Source organism: Furipterus horrens, unplaced genomic scaffold (genome assembly GCF_987537825.1).
Source record: "Furipterus horrens unplaced genomic scaffold, mFurHor1.1.pri manual_scaffold_4, whole genome shotgun sequence".
NCBI classification, from domain to species: Eukaryota; Metazoa; Chordata; class Mammalia; order Chiroptera; family Furipteridae; genus Furipterus; species Furipterus horrens.
In genome coordinates, this window is record NW_028327174.1 from 161719403 (window position 1) to 161740328 (window position 20926).

The 20926-nt window shown below is 41.2% G+C and overlaps 1 protein-coding gene across 2 annotated transcripts in view; it reads left to right on the top strand.

Annotated features, from left to right (window-relative positions):
* The window catches only part of PCSK5 (proprotein convertase subtilisin/kexin type 5), a 441582-nt gene that overhangs the window by 247912 nt on the left and 172744 nt on the right, over positions 1-20926 (top strand). For both annotated transcript variants that reach the window (XM_090274186.1, XM_090274185.1), the window contains exons 11-12: positions 11241-11358; positions 13224-13412. In XM_090274186.1, coding sequence (XP_090130312.1) covers positions 11241-11358; positions 13224-13412 — 307 coding nt within the window. The remainder of the gene's footprint in view (positions 1-11240; positions 11359-13223; positions 13413-20926) is intronic.

The following is a 20926-nucleotide window of genomic DNA, read 5'->3' on the forward strand; positions in this document are numbered from 1 at the left end:
TGCCAGGCAACTGCTGTGTAGAATCCATCTGGGTCCATCTTCTGTGAAATAAATAGGTTCAGACTTCTACTTCTCTTAGAATCTCAGTTCATACTCCTTACACATGTTCACATCTTGCTAGCCTTAGGCATTTTAAAGCAATTAAACTTATATCACACATCCCCATAATGGCTTCAGCAGACTTCATTTTACGGTGTTATACCAGAAGACAAGGTACACCCATAAGTTTCCAGAGTCATCTTTGAAAGAGCCAAAAAGAAGGATATTGTGATTGCTGCTGGATGTCAACAAATGGGAAGTTTTCTTTGCCACTCAGTGCCATTCTTGCATCTGTGCGTGACTGGTTAGCTCTCATTAAAAAAATGGCCTAAGCATGAACAGAAAATAAAGTATCTTTTCCATATTAATAAGATCTCCACACTCAGGAAAAACCCCTGACAGAAATGACTAAAGAAGGTTATTTCTCAGCAAGAACAGGGAGAAGGGTTATGGGCCAGATGTTAACTTTCCTTCCAAACCCCACACATTTCTTTTTCTGCGCATGATATTTTAATGAGTTTTGAAGGACACAGCAGATTTTAGGCAGCTGATCTGGAAACAAAAAGGGGAGTAGATAAAAATGGTACACTGTTCATTTGTGATATATAGATAAATGCCTGACATGGTTTACCCTCTTTGCCACCTTGTTATTCTGAAGCTAATACTTGATTTGAGAAATCAGTTGAAATAAATACTGTTTGTCTTCTACAACAGTAAGCAATAAATACATATATAATTCAAGGAGATTCTGAACACTTGGGACTGAGTCCCTATGACTTTGGGTGAGTTCTTTTAAGGTTCTGAGACTTAAGGGTTTTTTAGCTGTAAAATGCAAATAATACTATCTTGTCAATAGGACAGTTATAAAGACTTCATTATCTAATATATAATAAAGTGCAAATCTAAGATACTATTTTTACACCCCCCCCCCAAAATATTTCTACTAGGCATCTTATTTTGGGAAGCATGCTTGATACATTCAATGCACTTCAACCGTAAAAGATTAGATAAAATAGATTAAATGGAAACTTTAGTACATTTACTGCTGTCAACATTTTAACTAAACATGATTTTGTATCTCAGCTCAGTCAAACCCTTTTTCTGTATTACCAATAAATAGAACTTAATTCCTTGACTAAAATGCATCCCCAAAAAAGGAAGTATCTAGGCCAGCCTGTGCTTAAGAGTGCAGGATAACATATCCATAGGTTAATTATGAGAACTGTATTTTTTAAAATATCTTAATAAGAGAAGCAAAAATGTGTGTGACATACAAAAAATGTTGGCATGAGGGAAGGGTATTTGTGAATCATGCCTACAGAGACTCTGCCCATGTGTTGGAGGCGACAGGCTTGTTAACCAGGCTTTATCGACTGGTCTTCCAGAAGAGATGCTAAGTAGCCCTAATACCCTTAGGAAATGGTTCTCAGAGTCAGGTCCCTGGAACAACAATATCAGCATCACCCAGAACTTGTTAAAATCGCAAATTCTGAACCTTCCCTCAAAACTACTCAGCAGTGGGACTTAGCAATGTGTGCTTTCACATTAAGTTTGGGAACACTGACCCGAGTCATCCACTGTATGTATTGAGTTAACATCTTTCTTGTGCACTTGAATGAATGGTGCCAATGAAGTACCATCCTTAGAAGAAATGAAAAAAAGAACCAGTTTCTCAAATCAGTGGGGTTTGCTGGGTTGTTTGTTTTTGTAGTTCAGGTAATGAATCCTATTTGTGAAAGGTACTCTCAAAAAAATCCCATTCCTTGTCAATCACTTAGTCATGTGTTCCCAGCAGCGCTCTTTCTGCTTTCTGTCAATTAGGCCATAATCCTCTGTTTTCAAACTTCGCATCCCTCATCTTGGGGCTGGGAGGACCCAAACTTTTCCATTATCCTCCTGCCTTAAATCTCTCCTTCCTTGCACAACTAAAAATTTCCATGTAGTCTAAATTAGCCGCTTCCATTTCCTTACTGTTCAGTCCCTCTGTAATTCTCTCTGCAATTTTTTTCCACTTCCACCTTTGAAGTGAAATTACTCTGAGACTACAACCATTCCTACTTGCCAAATCAGAAGGCTGCCGCCTGTTTTTCTCCGGGACTTTATGCTTTTGATCTACCCAGTCCAGATCCCTTTCCTTGCCTTTTGTGATGCAAACCGATAGCCCCCATTCTTCCTTGACACTCACTGATACTTTTCTCACCCCTCCTTTTCCCTTAGCCACTCCCTGGGATCAGCTGCTGAAGCGGCGGGGCCAGGGCAGGAGCACCTCCTGCTCGCTCTCCCGCACACATCCTCCTAATTTCACTGCTTTCCTTTCACATCCCTGCCTTCCTTTCAATGACAAGTATCACCCCCTTCTTAATGATTTTCAGCTCTACATCTTCAACACCAACTTCATCTGTTACGCATCTTGAATCTCTGCATAAGGCTCTTCTGGAGAAGAGACATTTAAAACTCAGGACTTCCAAAATAATCTGTGAATCGTTTTACAAAGCATCTTTCTAAAGTGTTGTAGAATATCATTTAAATTATGTCCTTTCCTTGATCATTGGGTTCTCATTGCCTCCGATTAAATCCATCCATGTGACTTCAGCCCACACCGCTTCCCTGAGGAGGCCACTGGTCCCAGTGTCCTCTTTTCATCAGTGACCTCCAATTATGCCTCTGCAAATCAAGTCTTACTTAAGAATTTAAGAAGCATCCCAAGTCTTATTTCTGCTAAGAGCATATACAGTCCTCATTAATGGCCTGTTTTTCTGAGATGCTACAAAAATTTCCTTCTTATTGTCCCTTAAGCCAAAAACCTACTTGAGTTTTAGGTAAATGAAAAGGACTACTATGCTAAGATGATAAGCCTTATGTAGTACCTGAAACTTCTAAGGATAAGTGTTAGCTTTCCTCCCACTTAAGTGGTGACACTTTCATTTGCAAGGCATCATTTCTTCTTTGCTGTCACTCTTCTTGTGATCATCACATCCACACTGGGTGTTGGTTCCATATCAGGTGAGCCATAGTTGTGTGGACGGATGAAAAATAACCATATCTTTGCAACTACTGTTAACCGCTGAGTATGAAAAGGCACTCACCTGAAATAAATATCAACTAGATTTTCTATTTCTTTCTTTTTATGAGAATTTAAGGAAAAAACAAAAGTAAGGGCAAATTAAATGAAGACTTATCTAAAAAGTGAACGATTCAGCCCTGGCTGGTGGGGCTCAGTTGGCTGGAGTGTCGTCCCATAAACTGAAAGATCACGGGTTTGATTCCCAGTCAGGGCACAGGCCTAGGTTGCGGGTTCAGTCCCTAGTCAGGGCACATATAAGGTATTTCTCTCTCACATCGATGTTTCTCTTCCTCTCTTTTTCCCTCCCTTCCCTTCTCTCTAAAATCAATAAGCATGTCCTTGGGTGGGGTGAGGATTTTAAAAAGTGAATAATTCGCAAATAAGAATCTGACTGCTGGCTCATCAGAATCCCAGCCTGGTCACTGTTTGCTCAGGTTTCACACCAAGATCTAGGCTTGGGGAGTTGACATGTGGTCAAACCAACCTTCAATTAACTTCTACCCAAAGGCCCTTATAGTACATTTTTTATCTTGTTCTCATCTCTGTCCAGACACGCTTAGTTTCCTAAACACAAGCACGTTGTGATCTGCGTATGCCCTGTGATCCATGGCTAGGTCTCCCCAAGTAGGCAAAATAGTTTTGCTGCCTCCATTCAAGAAATACTAGTCAATTACCTTGAGCAAATTTCTTGCTTATTATAACCATATTGAAAGCAAATAAAAGAGGGATGGAATGTCCAGAGAAAGAAGAAAATAATTTGACATTCTTTTTATTACAATGGAAGGAGGCCCTTGGGAGAAGGCAGGCAGATCTCCTTATCTGAACTCTGAAAATGAAAAAAAATAGTAAATATATATTTTATATGTTTATATAATAGTGTGTATCTGCATCCATGTGTAAGGAAGTACATGGAAAAGGAGGACTGAGCAGTGTTTTCCCCAAATCTCCTCCATCCGTCTCTGTAATGACTAGCCTGTCTGACTACCTACAGCTGCTGACCAAACCCATCCCCAGAGGAGCTTTGAAGTACAGACCCTGCAGACAGCCAAGTATCAGTATCTGGAAACTTTCCACGTGCAAGTCCTCAGTAGCGCTGGTGATGGCTGGCACGTTCAGATCTGGCTGGAGTTGTTACCAGAGCTGAGATTTTAGAAAGAGCAAGGGAAAAATAAAAACAAACGTGCAGAAGGAGGCAGGTGCCGGCCGCTCCGTTTTTCTGCCCTGAGGGAGCCTGCGTTTTGCACTGTGCTGCAGGGGGGAGACAGCGTGGCCACCAAGAAGAAGCTTAGCGTGTGCCTTTCACACTGAAATCTAAATGGGCGCCTAGTAGTGAAGAGACAGAGGCTGGAGAAAGGGAGTGAGGAAAAGAACGGGCCGTTCAGGAGGCAGCCTGGCCTTCCTCTGCCTGAGATGTTTAGGCGAAGAAGTGCTGACACAGGAGACCGAAGAGCATTACTTGCCACTTGTCATCTTTACAAATCTCCATTTTATGTTGTGCTATTTAGCGGTTTAATTTTACTTTCAAAAGGCGGGACTCGTGTTTACGTTACACATGTGGGACAGGGTGACCCAAGGGAAGTGTCGCGGGCCCTCTCACGTTTCACCCCTCCTGCTAGTCTGCACACTTGGCTGGCTTGATGAATGGGTGGGGGAGGCCCAGGGTCCCTGGTGGGAGCTGTTATTTCAGAGCAGGTCGTTCGGAACGTTGAGGATCAAAGAACCCAAAGCTGCAAGGACTGCACAGGTGCAGGGGCCCTTTGATCTCGGGTTGGAGTCCCTACCCACCCGCAGGTCAGGCAGCCCCCTCAAGAAAGGCATTTGCAAAACTACCTTTTCGTCTGGCGTTTGCTTGTAGGTAGATGAGAATAACCACAGCCTGCGTGATGGCAGAGGACATAAGAACAATCAGTCCTGGTTGGCTTTTAGTTCTCCCCAGGTTCACCATCACCCCTTTATTCCCACTGACGCCCATCCCCTGCTGACCCCTCACTCACACGCCGCCCACTCCAGGGCTGCTGGGTTCCTTGCTGCCCAGTGAACCACAAGCAGGCCTGATGATTATTTAACCAGAAGGCTCCATCCTGGCCTCTGGAGTGTTTTGAAAGCCACACGTACACCAAAGCTCAAATTAAATAATTGCTTTCCCCTCATAGGTCATCTTACCTGCCTCTGAACGTGGGCTAACGTTTACTGAGTACTCTGTGTGCACCCAGCTCTTTTAGGTTTCTTCACATCCATTGTCCTTGTTACTGATTTCTTACTCTTTTGAAGTCTTTTTTTATCCTGGCAGTGATTACAGTTAGTGCTTTTAATTATTTCTTGGTAAAATCATAAACTTATTCTTGTCTCACCCCCTGCCTGAGAACACAAATCATTTTTCTCTTTCTTTTGGATCCTCACTGTGTTGAATACACAGTAGGTGTTCCACAATGCCCATGCATGGTAAGGTAATGGGATAAGTTAGTTACTTACATGGTGAAGTGTACTGAAATTGATACTTTCTAATAATCAAATAATTTAACCAAATTTATCGACCCTTTTCCATAGTTTGGTGATTATGTTCATCTTAGCAAACATGAATCTAAGTTAAGGATGTCTGTAAACCCTCCAGTAATATTAAAGGACATCAGCTAGGTGCCACTCCTAATGGCATCACACTACTGTCTCAGTTCCAATTAGGGTGGCCGCTCTCCTGGTTTGACCATGAATGGGGGGCTCCTGGGGACACAGGACTTGCACTGCTGTCCCCAGCACAACTCTAGACAAACCCAGGCATTTCGGCACGCCAGTCATAAGACATGATTTCCTCAGTAGAAGAAATTGGCTGGACTTTCATGTTAAATACTCAGTAAGGGATAGCTGTCATTTATGATAGTTGCATTTTTTTCAGTTACAGGCAAAACTTCATATTCCTCATAGGCGCCTTATGCAGTTTTTGTTGTGCTTCCTCGCCCAGTTTTACACTGAAAAATGTTTGTACATCTGACAGCTGCTAGCAGAAAGGCTTACTTCAGGAAACGCAAAAACTCTTAAAAATCCTTTTTAAACCAATTCCTTTATTATATATAAAGTGCTTTACTAACAGTCACTTTAGAGTCATCATGAAATGTCCATTCAGTCTAATATTTAAAAAGAAATAAAAGTTAAAAGTAACCAGCTCCAGTGAAGATAGTCCACTGAAAGAGATGAAAATATACCAGATTTATCCTGGCTGGTGTGGCTCAATAGATTGGGTGCCGGCCTGTGAACCAAAGGGTTGCCGGTTTGATTCCCCATCAGGGCACATGCCTGGGTTGTGAGTTTGGTCCCCAGTAGGGGTGTGTGTAAGAAGCAGCCAATGGATGTTTCTCTCCCTATCTAAAAATAAATAAGTAAAATATATTTTTAAAAAAGAAAGAAAAGAAAATATATCAGATTTCCCTGGTTACAGCTTCCTATGCTCAGAAACTTTTATATTGTTTTTCTGCTGAGCTTTCTAGATTTTCTTTAGAATTGAGTTCTTAGTCTCCTAGCTAGAACTGTTATTTAAATTAACTGTGTCTGCTTTCAAACTCTACAGTCATTTACTTGTGGGCTTAATGATTAACTTCTCTCTTAGCACTTCTGATCCCATCAAAAAATGAAAATATACCTGGTAGAGGGCACTATCTATTTTCCTGCCTTTTCTGGTCCATCTGACTGGTCCAAGCTGAGACACCTTTAGATACCTTTGAACAAAAGCTAGCTATACTTCTGGTATAAGATAATTCTGCTTTTTTTTTTTTATAGCTTACCTGCATAAACAATCATGCAGCCTAATAAAACCAATATAATGTTATGCAGGTTTTTCAAATTCCATTTATTAAGTTTGTGCCACATCATTCTACCAAGAAATAAGTTTTATTTCCTGAAATATACTTTAATAACATTTTGAGATGATTAATTACTCCATATACATCTGTTTTCCTCAATATCTTTCTGACTATTGATTTTTGAATCTTACCTAATGTTAAAACTATGACTTCCATATTTACTGCCAACACACATAAGAATGAAAAATTCTGGTGAACTGGTCAGATACTTACAAACCAGTGTTACGGTATTCTAACGCCATAGAATTCCGTGCTTTACTCTGTGCTTGCATGGAGAGGCTCTCACTTGATCAGCATAAAGTGATTTTCAGGCTCAGGTTTTGCTCTGAGCTTGGCATGAGAAATGTGCATAAATAAAACTACTTTAGTTGTGGAATGGCCATATCACATACAGTTGTTTGTATGGTATATTTGCTATACTCATCAATTTCTAAAATGTGAATATAGGTTCTATAGTGGAATAAATTTTTTTTAATGTTAGAGATAACTTTATAGGAGTCAGTAATAAAAAAAAATAGATCTCCATTTCCCCTTACAATTCTCTTGTAGACACTTTATGCCACTTGGTGAATTAAATAAAACTTCTATCAATTGCATTCTGTTTAGTCACTTCACAAATATTTATGGAAGCTCTCCTCTAGACCTGGTGCTCTGTGGCCACTGGAGGGCGATCATACTCCTTGTGGCCCATCATGGTACCAATGTGCGGGGCAAGACAGGCAACTCACATGATCACCAAGAGAAAGATCAGTGTTTCTAAATGTATAGATCATTTACAGTGAAAACTTTATGTTGTATTTTTAAAATTATGTCAATTCTAATTATATTTCAAAAAATAATTAGTGCCTTAAAACTATTTAATGGCTATTTCCCCTGCTGACACCATGTTGTTTGTTAAGATTTTATTTATTTATTTTTAGAGAGAGGGGAAGGAAGGGAGAAGAAGTGGGAGAGAAACATCTATATAAGAGAGAAAAACCAATCAGTTGCTTTTTGTACATGCCCCAGCCAGGGACTGAACCCACAACCCAGGCATATTCCCTGACCAGGAATCAAACCAGCAACCTTTAGCTTTCGAGACAACACTCAACCAACTGAGCCACACCAGTCAGGGTGACACCATGTTTTTAAAAGAGTTCATCTTCCCAACACATTCACCGTGCAATTATTTCCTCATTAGTTTTTACCAGAAACCAAGTAAGTGTCCGTCAGAATACATGGAGCTGATATAGTGCCAGCAACCCCTTCCCCCACCAAAAAAGGAAAGAAATTTATTTCATTTTTTCTTAGGATGTGTAACATGATAGTGGACAGATATATAATTTCCAGTATTTTAAAATACTAAAAATCTCCCTACTGACTCAATGCCCTTCACTGATCTAATCTGATTCTCTCATTATGAATATTTTAGCAATATACATTGTTTTCTGTTGACTTGCCAGTCTAATTAAGTGGAACTAGTGAGGCCCCTTTCTGAACATCTACTTAGAGTGCTGCATGGACAGACAGTCTCTGTTGAACTGGAAAAGGAAACAGATTTATGGCCTTCATAAATACTCAAGGTGCTTTTCTGCTTAACTCAAGTGTTTAACGGGCATGAAGTGTTTGTTGTGTTTGGTGACTCTGTGTGTTAATTTATGTCCTAATGGTTGTTAGGTTGACAGTTGGTGGGAGTGGTGGGAGCAGAGTGCAGCCCATCCCGCAGACCACTGGAAGCCCTTATCCTCCCCAAGCCTCTGCCAACCCTTTTCCCCACCCGCTCATACACCTGTCAAGTCTGTCATCTTTTCCCCCAAAACTGAGATAAAATGATAAGTTTTGCTGGTTGGAAACCACTTAACACTAGCATGGGGTTGTTTGCATACTGCATAGAGTTAAGAGAGCCTGCCATAGCATCCCTGGCAACAATTTCAGTTCCCCCGGGGAAAGAAATACCTTAGACTGTTCATGATGAAATGATATAGGCAGGAGTGAAAACATAGGGTTTACATGAACTTTAACAAAAGATCTCCACCATTGGTTTCCTTAAGCCCAGACTAGACATTTCTCCTGGATCATGTGCGCCACTCAGTCTCTTATTTAACTAAGGAAACAAAATTGCTTTCACATATTATGTAACTAAAACAAAACTAACAATTGCTAATGGCAATTAACAGTTTGTGATGAGGTATTTGGTGAGTTTTATCTTCTTCTTTTCTGGATTTATTTACAAGTTGTTATAGTGAACATGAATTGCTTTTTAATCAAGAAAAATATCCTAATATGTTACAAAAGTGCATGTATAAAAATCCTACATGTCTTTTTTTATAGCCAAGTGATTTCATTCAGGATGTTCTGACTAGCTGAACCTGATATTATAATAATGAGCTCTTCCATTTGTAGAGTTCTTACACAGATTTTCTCATGTGGGACATATACTTAATTTAGTAATGGTAATGGGATAGATAATAATATCACAAAATGAGGAAATTGTGGGTTAGATATTTTATCTCGTTGGCCAAGATTATATAATTAGCAAATAGCAGAAATAGAGCAATATTTCTGAATTCTAGGATAATTTTTTATATACAATAATATATTTTTCCTTTGCTCTATATAATGGCCTGCTCAATCCCATGAAACATAGAAAGAAATATAAGACCCAGTTCCTGCCATCAGCAGTTTATAATACAGTTGGGCTAAAAATACGGACACTGACAGTTACTTATCAATTCAGTTGATGGCACAGATACAATGTTCAGTGCATAATACAGTGCTGGCACATATAAGGCACTCAGGAAATTGTGGGTGGATGAGTGGATGGATGGATGGTTGGTGGATGGTTGGATGGATGGATGAATAAATGGATGAAAAGATGGGTCAGTGGGTGGCTGGGTGGATGGTTGCATGGATGGATGGGCAGAAGGGCAAATAGATTGACATATTAATTAGCAGTATAGGACTATAAAGGAGAACAATTCACTCATCACAGATGATTGAATTCAGTTAACTATCTATTGATTTTTATAGGCCAGAGAATATTTCAAGAAAGAGAAGATAGATTAGCCTGGCCTTCAGGAACTTGTAAGAATAGTATCTGACTTTTCACCTAGGAGTAGTGAAGGAGTTCCCAGCTGACGTCCCAGAATGAGCGAAGGCAGTGAAACAGAAAGAGCATGACATGACACGATGAATGCCTTTTCTAAAGCAAAAGGTTTGGTGAGGAGTTTGTTTTGAAAGTTGAATGGTACTATATCATAGAACATCTTGAATTTCAAGCTGGAGTACTTAAATCATCCATGAGCCTGCACAGCTGTAGAAATTTTTGAATAAAGTAATTAATGTTTTAGGCAACAAATCTGATAGAAATATGACTTTGTATTAAATATAAAGAAATGAGAGTTTAATACAAGGTGAATATTTGAAGTATTCAACTGGGAATATAAGGTATTTTCAGAAAGAACTGTACATGTTGATCTTGCTGTATCATCATTAAACTATTCCTACATGTAATTGAAGTTTCTGAGACAGCTAGTTCGACTTCAGCTTAGATCAATAGGTTTTCTCATTGAGGACTAAAAGATTACAACATGTGAGGATGATAAGCTGGCATAAAAGTCTAGAAGCCTCCAAATATTTCATGCATAAATATAATATTTCAAGCCTCCAAATATTTTCATATGCTAGAGGAAAGGTAATAATTTGTATTTTCTGGGATATTCAACCTAAATCCTAGGCATGTCAGAAAATTGGTATTTTTTTAAATGTAAGTTCTTATTGCACTAGGAGAAGCTATATACATTGTCCCTTCTCTTTAAACCTTTTATTTTATCTTACAAAATTGATGATATCATCACTTGAATACAGGTGGTTAACAGTGAGGCCTTTGAGCAAACCTTGTGGGTTAGACTCCAGCCCAGCCACTGAATTGCTAGGCAATCCCAGCCAAGTGTCTCTCTGTCCTCAATTTTCTCATCCATGGATGATGATAATAATAACACTAACATCTTAAGGTTGTTGGGAAGATTAAATGTAAAAATATGTACCAGTGCCTGCCATGTAGTAACAATTCATGAAAGATAGTCATGTTACTTGTAATAATAATCAATGAGTGATATACGTTCATCTTTCTTATTGTGAATTTTTACTTGTTTTGTTTTATTTGTTTTAAAATCATTGCTCTAAAGAAAGCTAGGATCCCTTAGGGATGCGTCTGTGTTCTCTTTTAAATGAAACTATAACTTGATATATAGAGCTTAGGTTGCTCATAACCACAGCAAAGCTGACCAGCCTCTTGCCTTTTGCAGTGAGCCATCTCTATGGATTTGGACTGATGGATGCAGAAGCCATGGTGATGGAGGCAGAGAAGTGGACCACTGTTCCCCAGCAGCACGTGTGTGTGGAGAGCACAGACCGACAAATCAAGTAATGTTTGCTGCCAACAGATAGCATGTCAGTGCCTTGAAAGAGAACAGGCTGGCGCAAGTGCTCAGGATAGCTCTGTATTACATGTGGAAGCTAAAACCTTGCACAGTTTTTTCTAATGTAATTATAAAATTCTAAAAGAATGTCTAGGATGTTAAGCTGTTAAATCCATAATTAGTAGAACCCAAGGATCCTTAAAAGAAAAACAACTCTTAAAAGGGGACTTGGGGGGACCCTTGATGGGCATTCTTAAGGTTCTGATTGTCAATATATCTATTGATGGCACAAGTATTCTCCATAAGTGAGTGTACTCCAAAAGAATAAACCATATGTCTGGAAACTTAACTACATATCATGTAGTTCTCCGGAGTGATGCAGAACTCACAGTAAATGAGATTGCAGTTTATTTAGAGATCTCAGGGCCCATCCACATGTTCCAGCTGCACAGACTTAGAGGCTGTGCTGACAGGGCTTACCAAGCGATAGTGAGAAGTGTCTCAGAGCTGCTGAGCCCAAAGAACTGGATTCATCTTTGTGATTTCATTGGTATTTTGCTTTTGGCTTTCTTTTTAGAGCATTGGCTCTCAGAGAAAATATTTCTGAACTTTGGTTGTGATGAAACTAGAGCCATTATAATTCTTGAAAAGATTCGTGGGAAAGGCAGAAATAATGAACTAAAGAAAAAAAAATTTTTTTTTTTATTCTGTTATTTTGTGGCAAAGAAAAACAAAAAAGATAAAGGAGTGAAAAGTTAACCAGCATTTATGGAACACTGATTAAGGGCCTAGTCCAAGTGCTAGAAACTTCATGTATGTTTTCTTATTAAAAGTTCATAAAAATGCAGGTATTATTCTCATTTGACAAATAAAGAAATTAGATCAGTGAAAATATTTGTTTATTCATTCATAATTTATTTACCAGCTCGGCAACTATTTTTCTTGCACTTACTAAATATCAAGACAGATATTAAGGATAGAAAAGGGAATAAGAAATGCTTCCTGCCCTTGTGGAGCTTACAGTCTAGGGGCAGTCAAGCCAAAAAATGTGAGTAAATAATTGCAAATTACAATAAGTTAACGTTGGAAATACAAAGGGTAGAAAATAAGAGGTGGAAGCATGGTTTTCCTGTGGTTCAATCAGTCCCAGAGAGTGAAATTTAAGCTCTGACCATGGAGAGTCAGAGTCAGTAGCAAAAAAAAAAAAAATTTCTGACACACTTGAGGCAGAGTAGTGTACGCAAAAGCCCTGAGGTGGGAAACTTGAATTATCACAACACCTGAACTGCTGCCAGTGCGGCTGCAGCCCCGGGTTCAGGGAGACAACCACACAGGGGGAGCTAGTGAAGAAAACAAGAGGGTGTGTGCCCAGGGCAATAGAGCAAGGAAAGAGCGGACCAGGGTCAAATCCCAAGGTCATACTAACCCCCAAGTTTTCACTGTACCACAGTACCCTATATCAGTGGCCCTCAAAGTAGATTCCATAGATCAGCAACATCACTTTCACCTGCAAACTTGTTAGAAATGCTGATTCTTGGGATCTACCCCAGCCTTACTGAATCAGACACTCTGGGGCCAGGGCCCAGCAATCTGTGTTTTAACAAGGTGAGATTCTCAAGTTAGAGACCAGCTCACTACCTGTGCAAAGATAAAAGATCCTTAATTCCCCCTTTCCTCTCACTTACATCTTTCCCACTACCTGACCAGTGTTAATCCTTTAAACAACCCAGTCATTTGGTGACAGCACTGTATCCATTAGAGTCCAGTGACAGGCTGCTTGCATTACCTCGAGATGTCACTTCAGGCCTGCAGGGTCTCAGCCGAGCTATGCCACGCACTTCACTTCAACTCACCCTCTCTCTGTTGCAGGACCATTCGCCCCAACAGCGCGGTGCGCTCCATCTACAAAGCTTCGGGCTGCTCCGATAACCCCAACCACCATGTCAACTACCTGGAACATGTAGTTGTGCGCATAACCATCACCCATCCCAGGAGGGGTGACCTGGCCATCTACCTGACCTCGCCCTCCGGAACCAGGTCCCAGCTGTTGGCCAACAGGTACAGTGATGGCCTCTGCCCACCAGTGTGTAGGGGTCACACTGACACTCAGCTATTCTTTAGGGAAGAAAGGGCCAGCTGCTCCTTACTAACTATCGCAAGAACTAAGGGGCACATAGATGTCGTGACAGGATGGTCATAGCACTCACTGATCACACATCAATAAGAGAGTGTGAAGCTGCAAAGAACAGTATAACATAATAGTTGGGTAATATTAAAGGATGCTGCAAAAAAGTGAAGGCCATCTGTTGTTCCTTATTCTAAAACTGAAATGTAGAGTACTGATTCCTTAGGCCTCTGACATTCTCTCCCCTGTACTTAAATGTCTGCTGGCATTTGGTACCGATTAACTGAATTGTCTTGCCCAAGCACTTTCTGAAGTTCAAGGAAATTCTATTTGTTTTAAAACAGGTATTGGCTTTTTTTTTTTTTTTCTGCAGACAGTCAATTAGTAAATGTTTTGAGCTTTGCAGGCCATGTTTCCGTTGCAACTACTCAACTTTGCCATTACAGTGAAGGCAATATAAATGAATGGGCCTGGCTATGTTCCAATCAGACTTTATTTATAGAGTAAGCAGAGGGCCAGATTTGGCTTGAGGATGGACTATGTAGTTTGCTGACCCCTATTTTAAAGGTTGGCCCTTTAGTCTTTGTTGCCCAAGAGGACACTCAGTGTAGTTTCTCTTCTTAGACTCTTCCCTTCTACCCACTCCCTCCACACATTTCTCCAGCAGGTGATTGTACTGCCAGGATCCTGATGAAAGACCAGAATGTTCTAGCACTGGCTTTCTGCCCCACTGGCTTTGTGAGTGGCTGGGAGCATGGACAGGGAGTGCTTGTCAACAAGGGGGACCAGACAGGAAAACGTCAGGTTACCCTATTCACCTCATTCCCATTATGATCCTAAAATACAAACCACAACCAGAAGGAAGCCTAAAAGATTCTCTTAATTTGATATTTTTCTCCAAGGGGAACATTTAGTGGGAGCAAAAAGCTTATCATCAATGACACATAATAGTGCAAAATGAAAGCCAACCTTTTATGTAGACATAGCCACTGTCCACATGCCAGGTGACCATGGCACCGATGACCTTTGTTAGAATACTAACAACAGGCCTGAGGAGTTGTGAGACCAAGAGCCAATGCAAGCCTGCAGAACCGCAAGGAAGACTGAGCAGCTGCCAGTTGCTTTTCAAAATCTGCAAACTCCATCTGCTATAGGACAGTGAGGAAAAGGGAGAACAGTAAATAGCACTTCTAGGTGACTAGGAGTACAGACTCCAAAATCTTCAAGTGCATTTCACTTCTGTGCTCAGAAGACTTGCTGTGTTCTTTAAAACCTAACTGCTTCCATTCAGGCGTGGGAAAGCTGGGTTGAGTACTTTATGAAGCGCAACTTAGCCAGGATAAGTGTGTGCAGGTGCAAAGAACAGAAGGGCACTTTGGCCTCAGGTAGCTGGGCATGCCCTCCTCCGTCTGCAAACAGGCTCTCAGCTGTTGCCTGCCAAGTAATTGCAAGTACAGTAGTCCCTCTCTGTATCGTGGTTTACTTATCTCGGCCTCACTGTATTGCGGGATTTTTAAAAATATTATATTTAATTATCGTGAATTTTTCACTATATCGCAGGATTTTGCAGTACTGTATACGTATGTTGTTAAAGTTACGTAGGTTTAAGAGTGTAGAATATGTTTAAGAACATAAGTAGTGTTTATAAAAGTGTGGAAAAGGTTAATAAGGGACTGGGAACGGTTTATAAGTGTGTAGGAAGGGTTTATAAAGCCTTAAAATATATAAAATACTAAAATAAATGTAAGGTTCCTACTTCACAGATTTTCACCTATCGCGGGGTGAGGGGGTGGGCTGTCTGGAACGTAATACCCGCGATGAGGGAGGGAATACTGTACCTGCCTGATGCTTCCTTTCATCAGCAAGGCCTTCAGATGCACAACTGCGTGATGGAGGTCACACTCGCTGTTGTTACCGAAGCCAGCAAAGACATTTCTCTCTGTTGTTGTTGTTTTCTTTGTTTACCATCATTCATCTGTGTCAAACGTGAAAGACTGTCTGGGCGAAACACTGATTGTGAAGTGCAAAGGTTTGCCTCATACATGTGCGGCTCACGCCTTGAGCCCCTTCCATTGCAGATAAATAATCCTTTGCAGTTGCTGTTTGCTTGGAACACTCGGCCTTCTCGGCCTTTCTGGGCTCTTCCTGCATATTTTGATACTTTTTGTTGGCTTCCCCCAAAATGACTTCAGTGGGGAAACTTGTCTATCCGTCACAGACGATTGGTGGATGACAAGGTCACTGGCGTCAGTTGCACACGCATTCCTGAGCCGCCAGCATCTGCTTTGCTCTTTGCAAAGTGCTGAACCCCAGAGTGCTGCATGAATTGTGTTGGGGAAAAAGAAACAGACATTTCAGACACTCGGTGACTAGCGGACACTCAATTTCCCTAATCAAGGACACCTGGGAATCAGGTTTGCACCCCCCCAAGTGCATCTTCTGGCTCTGGAGCATTTCTTAAAACTGCTGCTCTTTTGTTTATCTTCCATCTCAGGAAAATAAGCAGGCACCAAAAAGAGGCAGACGGACTGGAGTGGAGGAAGGAGGCTGGAGGCACCGAGAGATGTAAAGGACGTTATGAGTTCATTTGTCTACAGCTCCCCCAAAACATCGCTCTGAGCAGCTGACTCCTTAAATGGTACCAGCTGCACCAGGTCCCAAATCCACCCAGGGCCACGTGCCAGGGCCTGGCTCCCCTGTCCTTGCTGTGCTTGACACTAGTAGCATCCCTCCTACTGAGGCAGCTTGGGAAAGACGGTTTCTTTTGACATTTCCTCCTTCTGGCATATTCTGAAGCTTTAATTTTATGAGAGGAAATCTCTACTCAAAACCCCTCTGTCTCAGACCTAGTTTGCAAGGAATCCTCGTGTCTTGTCACCTTGGCCCTGTTTCAAAACACATTTTCAGGGTTGGGAGCTGAGGGCAAGAAGCATAGAAAAAAGGGGGGGCGGGGGTGAGGGAAGGCCCACGTTGCTCCTGGTGTCCCTCATGTTGGTCTGCAGGGCAAAACATTTTACGTCAAGGAAAAGGTGTGTAGGTCGGGTTTTAGAAGGAATTTGTGCATCAAAGATTATTAATGAGAGCAATAAATAGTTCCCCTGTTGGAGACTTATCTTTCCTTCAAAGAAGTCAAGATTTCTGAGGACCACATAAAGCAAAGAACACTGTGCAATTAAGACAGGAATTCTGCCCTAGCCAATTGGCTTGGTTGGTTGGAGCATCGTTCCATAAACCAAAAGGTTGCGGGTTTGATCCTCATTCAGGGCACATACTTCGGTTGTGGGTTCGAGCCCTGGTTGGGGCGCGTATGGGAGGCAACCAATCGATATTTCTCTCTCACATTGATCTCTCTCTCACTTCCTCTCTCTCTAAAATCAGTAAAAACATACTCTCTGGTGAGGGTTTTTTTTTTTTAAGATAGGAATTCTGAAAGGAATAAAACATAAAGTTTCCCTCATGGGGCTCATTTGAGACGAAGAGGTAGAGCTGTGGTGGCAGAGTCATCCCCATTTGGTCCCTCCTGCGCGCCTCTGTGAGGTGTGCCTTCAACATGGACTGCGTCAGCTACTGTGAGAAGGGAACGTGCTGAGAGCCAGTTCGCACCCCCCTTGATGATGCCAAAACAGACACTGTGGACAGTGAGGGCAAAGCGGGGGGCGGGGGGGTGACTTGCCCCTCTTACCACCTGTGACTGTTCTCCTTTTAAGCAGGTGTCATAGTCCTGGGTCCTGGAAATATTATCCATAAGGGTAAACTCCCAAAGAAAATATAAAAGGGCGATGGTCAGCTTTCAAGAAGGTCTCATTTTCCTAGACATTTCTGTGGGGCGTTTCTTCAGTATTGTGTTTCCTCTCAACACGGCAGTTCCTTGGGAATCAGCTTTCCACAGTCGCTGAACACGAAGCCTGTGTGGGCCGTCTGGAGCCCCTCAGTGCCTCCCCGGCCGGGCCACGCAGCCCAGCACTTGCTGGACCTCCTGTGGAGAACAGCTGTTGGGGAAGAACAGTTAGCCCAGGATCCGCAGGTGCTCAGCCCTGGAAGGCACTCAGCGGCATTCAGCTAGTGCACCCCGACGGAGCTCAGCGCCCCAGTCGCCCAGCAGGCAAGCACCCCTGGCAAGCCAGGTTGATAATTTAGTGGGTCGGTGGAAGCCCTGTATAAACAGTGGCTCCTGAATGGACAGATGCTTAGTTCCCCTCTCCCCTTTGTGTTCCCCTTCCCTCCCGCCCTTTCGGTCCTCCTCTTGGCCCGCACACCCTGCCTAACGAAAGCCAAGCTGAATAATCAGCACGAATTGTTTACTTCTGGGGAGAATATGGAGGCCCAGCATCGTCGGGGGAAGCTAGGTGGGCTTGGGTCCCTTCAGATGTTCTTAGACAAGAGCAACTTTAGGTGGAAGCTTTTGTTCTATGACATATTCAAAATCTGCCTGTGTAAAATTTGTCAGAAAAACGTTTGTCTCATCAGATTCTTCCTCCAAGTGCATTTGTTGTGGAATTATGAAAAGCTGTCATCATCTTCCCCCTAAATCTCCCCCTCCCCCAGCTCACTGAGGTGTGGATTTAGTTTCGCTGTACTGGCTCTCTGTTCCAAATTTTGGCCTCTGACTGTAAGCTGAAACTTTGCCTCCCTGTCTAAATTTGATTACAGCTGAATATCTCTGCTTCTAATTAGGATCTTAAGTACAGGGGAGGTACACTTTTTAAACTGCAAAACCTATAGAATTCCATAACTCGGGTTAAATGTGGTGTTTATATCTGAGTCATTTTTGTCACTGCCCTACCCAAATATTCAACAACAGACTACTGACATTTGTAAAGTGTCATGCTATATAAACGCATTTGTGACTTGCAGTACAAATTATACTTTCATAGTGAAAGTTTTTCATTCCAATAGGCCTCCCCCTGGGAACCTCCTCCCTTCATTGAGAAGAAGATATGGCCTTGGACTTAGACAGAACTGGGTTTGTCTTGGTTTCACTGATTTTTATGTTTAACTTTGGAAGAGTGATTCTCTCATCTGGAAAACAGACCTAATAGTATCTGCCTCACAGGGTTATTACAAGTATTAAATAAGATACCATAAAGCAAGTCCTCAGCACAGCCCCTGGCATAGTAAGTACCTAATAAATGCTAACCTTTATTTACGCTGTGCTCCTGAAAGCACCTGGTGAATGACTCAGTCACACACACGTGGCTGGGCCCTCTCCCAGAGATTCTAATTCTGTAGGTCTGGGGTGAGGTCCATTAATTTGCATTTCTAATAAGCTCCCAGGTGATGCTGAAGCTGCTTGTCCACACACCACACTTTAAATAGCATTGATTTAAAAGATCGTCCAGCGTTTTCATACACATTCCTGTTATTTTCATGTCATCAAGACTTGTGAGCCGTGTATGCTGGATGCTGTGCAGGTAATTCAAAAAGGAGTTTAAAATATAAAGCAGATACTTAGATAAAAGCCATCAGCTCTAAAATAGAATAAACCTTCAAGAAGATTAAGCACTTACATCATATACCCACAAGAACAAATGCATTTTGGGGTTGATGAGGAAGTTAGTAATAGTACGCATGTTGGAAGTTTTTTAAAAACTTATCTTTTAAGGTATTTAAAGCCTCTAGAAACAATACCTTTCTCACAACCTTTCCTAGAGAAGTGCTTTAGGAAACAGAAAACCTAATGTTGTGTTTTCAAAACCCTATATCAGAAGCAAATTATTTAAGACTTACAAAAGCCAACATCTAAAGGAAATAAAAAACTAAAATACAATTGAGCCTGGTGAGTGCTTTAAGCATTATATAAGCTCTACCTTAAACTCTGATGAAGCACTTAAAAGTTTAAAAATAGAGAAAACTTCCAAAAATAATTGGTCTAATGTCTAATTCTATAGTGAACATAAATACTGTTTGCTTAGTAGTGGATGATTCTGAAAGTAAGATCCATTTGCAAATTTAGAAATAACTCTGTAACATTCTGTAACATATAACTGTCAGTATTTATGTCTTGTTAAATTGCCATAACATCAAAGAAGAACGTTGTAGCCTTAACAGATTTGCTAGATTCTTTAAGGGAGAAAGGGGGCAAAAAAACTTATAATAATTATATGAGTTATTTTCTGAGTTAATTCCTCAAAAGGATGTACTGCCAGGCTTCGTCTAAAGTAATTCACTTAAAAATTGCTCAGAGGGATAAGATTGCAGGGCACCATTTTAATAACTGGATGTGTGATTTCTGCCACCGTATGCATGTATCATTTCACCAAGCACATGGTTATAAAGTCGGCTCTGACAGAACAGTGTGTCACTGCCACAGGAGATGTGGATATGGGCATAGAGCTAATCTGTCCCAGCTTCCAACACACCGGCCTTGTTTTATTGACATTTTATCCATAATGATAATGTTGGCATGTGTCTGGTTTCTCCACTGTTGGCAGAGCACAAACGTTCAAACTGGGCATTGTACTTTTTAGCAGATATGCAGAGACCACACAATTAAAACTTCCTTAGCAGGTGTCCAGCAGTGTGACACTGGATTGTCTTGAGCAAGTATGTTCTTTGCAACACAAATCTAGTCTACCGATGTTACTTTTTGTTTTGAGCAGGTGACTCAGTGTTTTTAAATGGTACAGTGCTAAAAATAAGGAATACTTCGTGTTGAATCAGAATTAAAATAAAAGGGTAAAATTAGAAAACTGAATGCCCAGCTAGTTGAAACAACAGTAATCAGTGTCTATTTCTCTCCACCTCAACTCTTCTAGCAAAACGTAATGATTGAATTAGGCTGCATTTTTTTTTTTAAAGATTTTATTTATTTTTAGAGAGAGGGGAAGGGAGGGAGAAAGAGAGGGAGAGAAACATCAATGTGTGGTTGCCTCTCGCACGTCCCCATCCAGGGACCTGGCCCACAACCCACGCATGTGCCCTGACTGGGAATTCAACTGATGACCCTTTGGTTCCCAACTTGAGTTCAATCCACTGAGCCACACCAGCCAGGGCAAGTTTGGCTGTATTTTAATTCCTCTCCTCAACTTTAACGTTCCCATGAAATTAAATGATCATTTCAGCTCTGCATATAGTGAAGAGACCAGGAGGTAACTCATTAGCCAGATAGACAAAGCCCGTTTATATTTGAGCTTTGAAACACTTGTTTGCTGAATTATGAATATTTTTTCTTGGAACCCAGTTTATATTTAATTTTTGTTTCAAATGTGATTTAAAAATGATTGGTAACAATGGAATGATTTTGAAAGGTGGACAGGAAAGGGTGGAAGGGAAGAAACATAGGATCTGCTAATCCAGCAGTCAAATAATTGACCCATGAGTAATTAAAAGTTGGCTGGGGTCATGGAAACAAGACTGGCCCTCAAGTGATGGCAGCCTCAAGTGTCCTTTGTAGTTTTTGGACATGAGGCAAGGAGTCAAATGTTCTGTCTAAACTGTTTGGGAATTG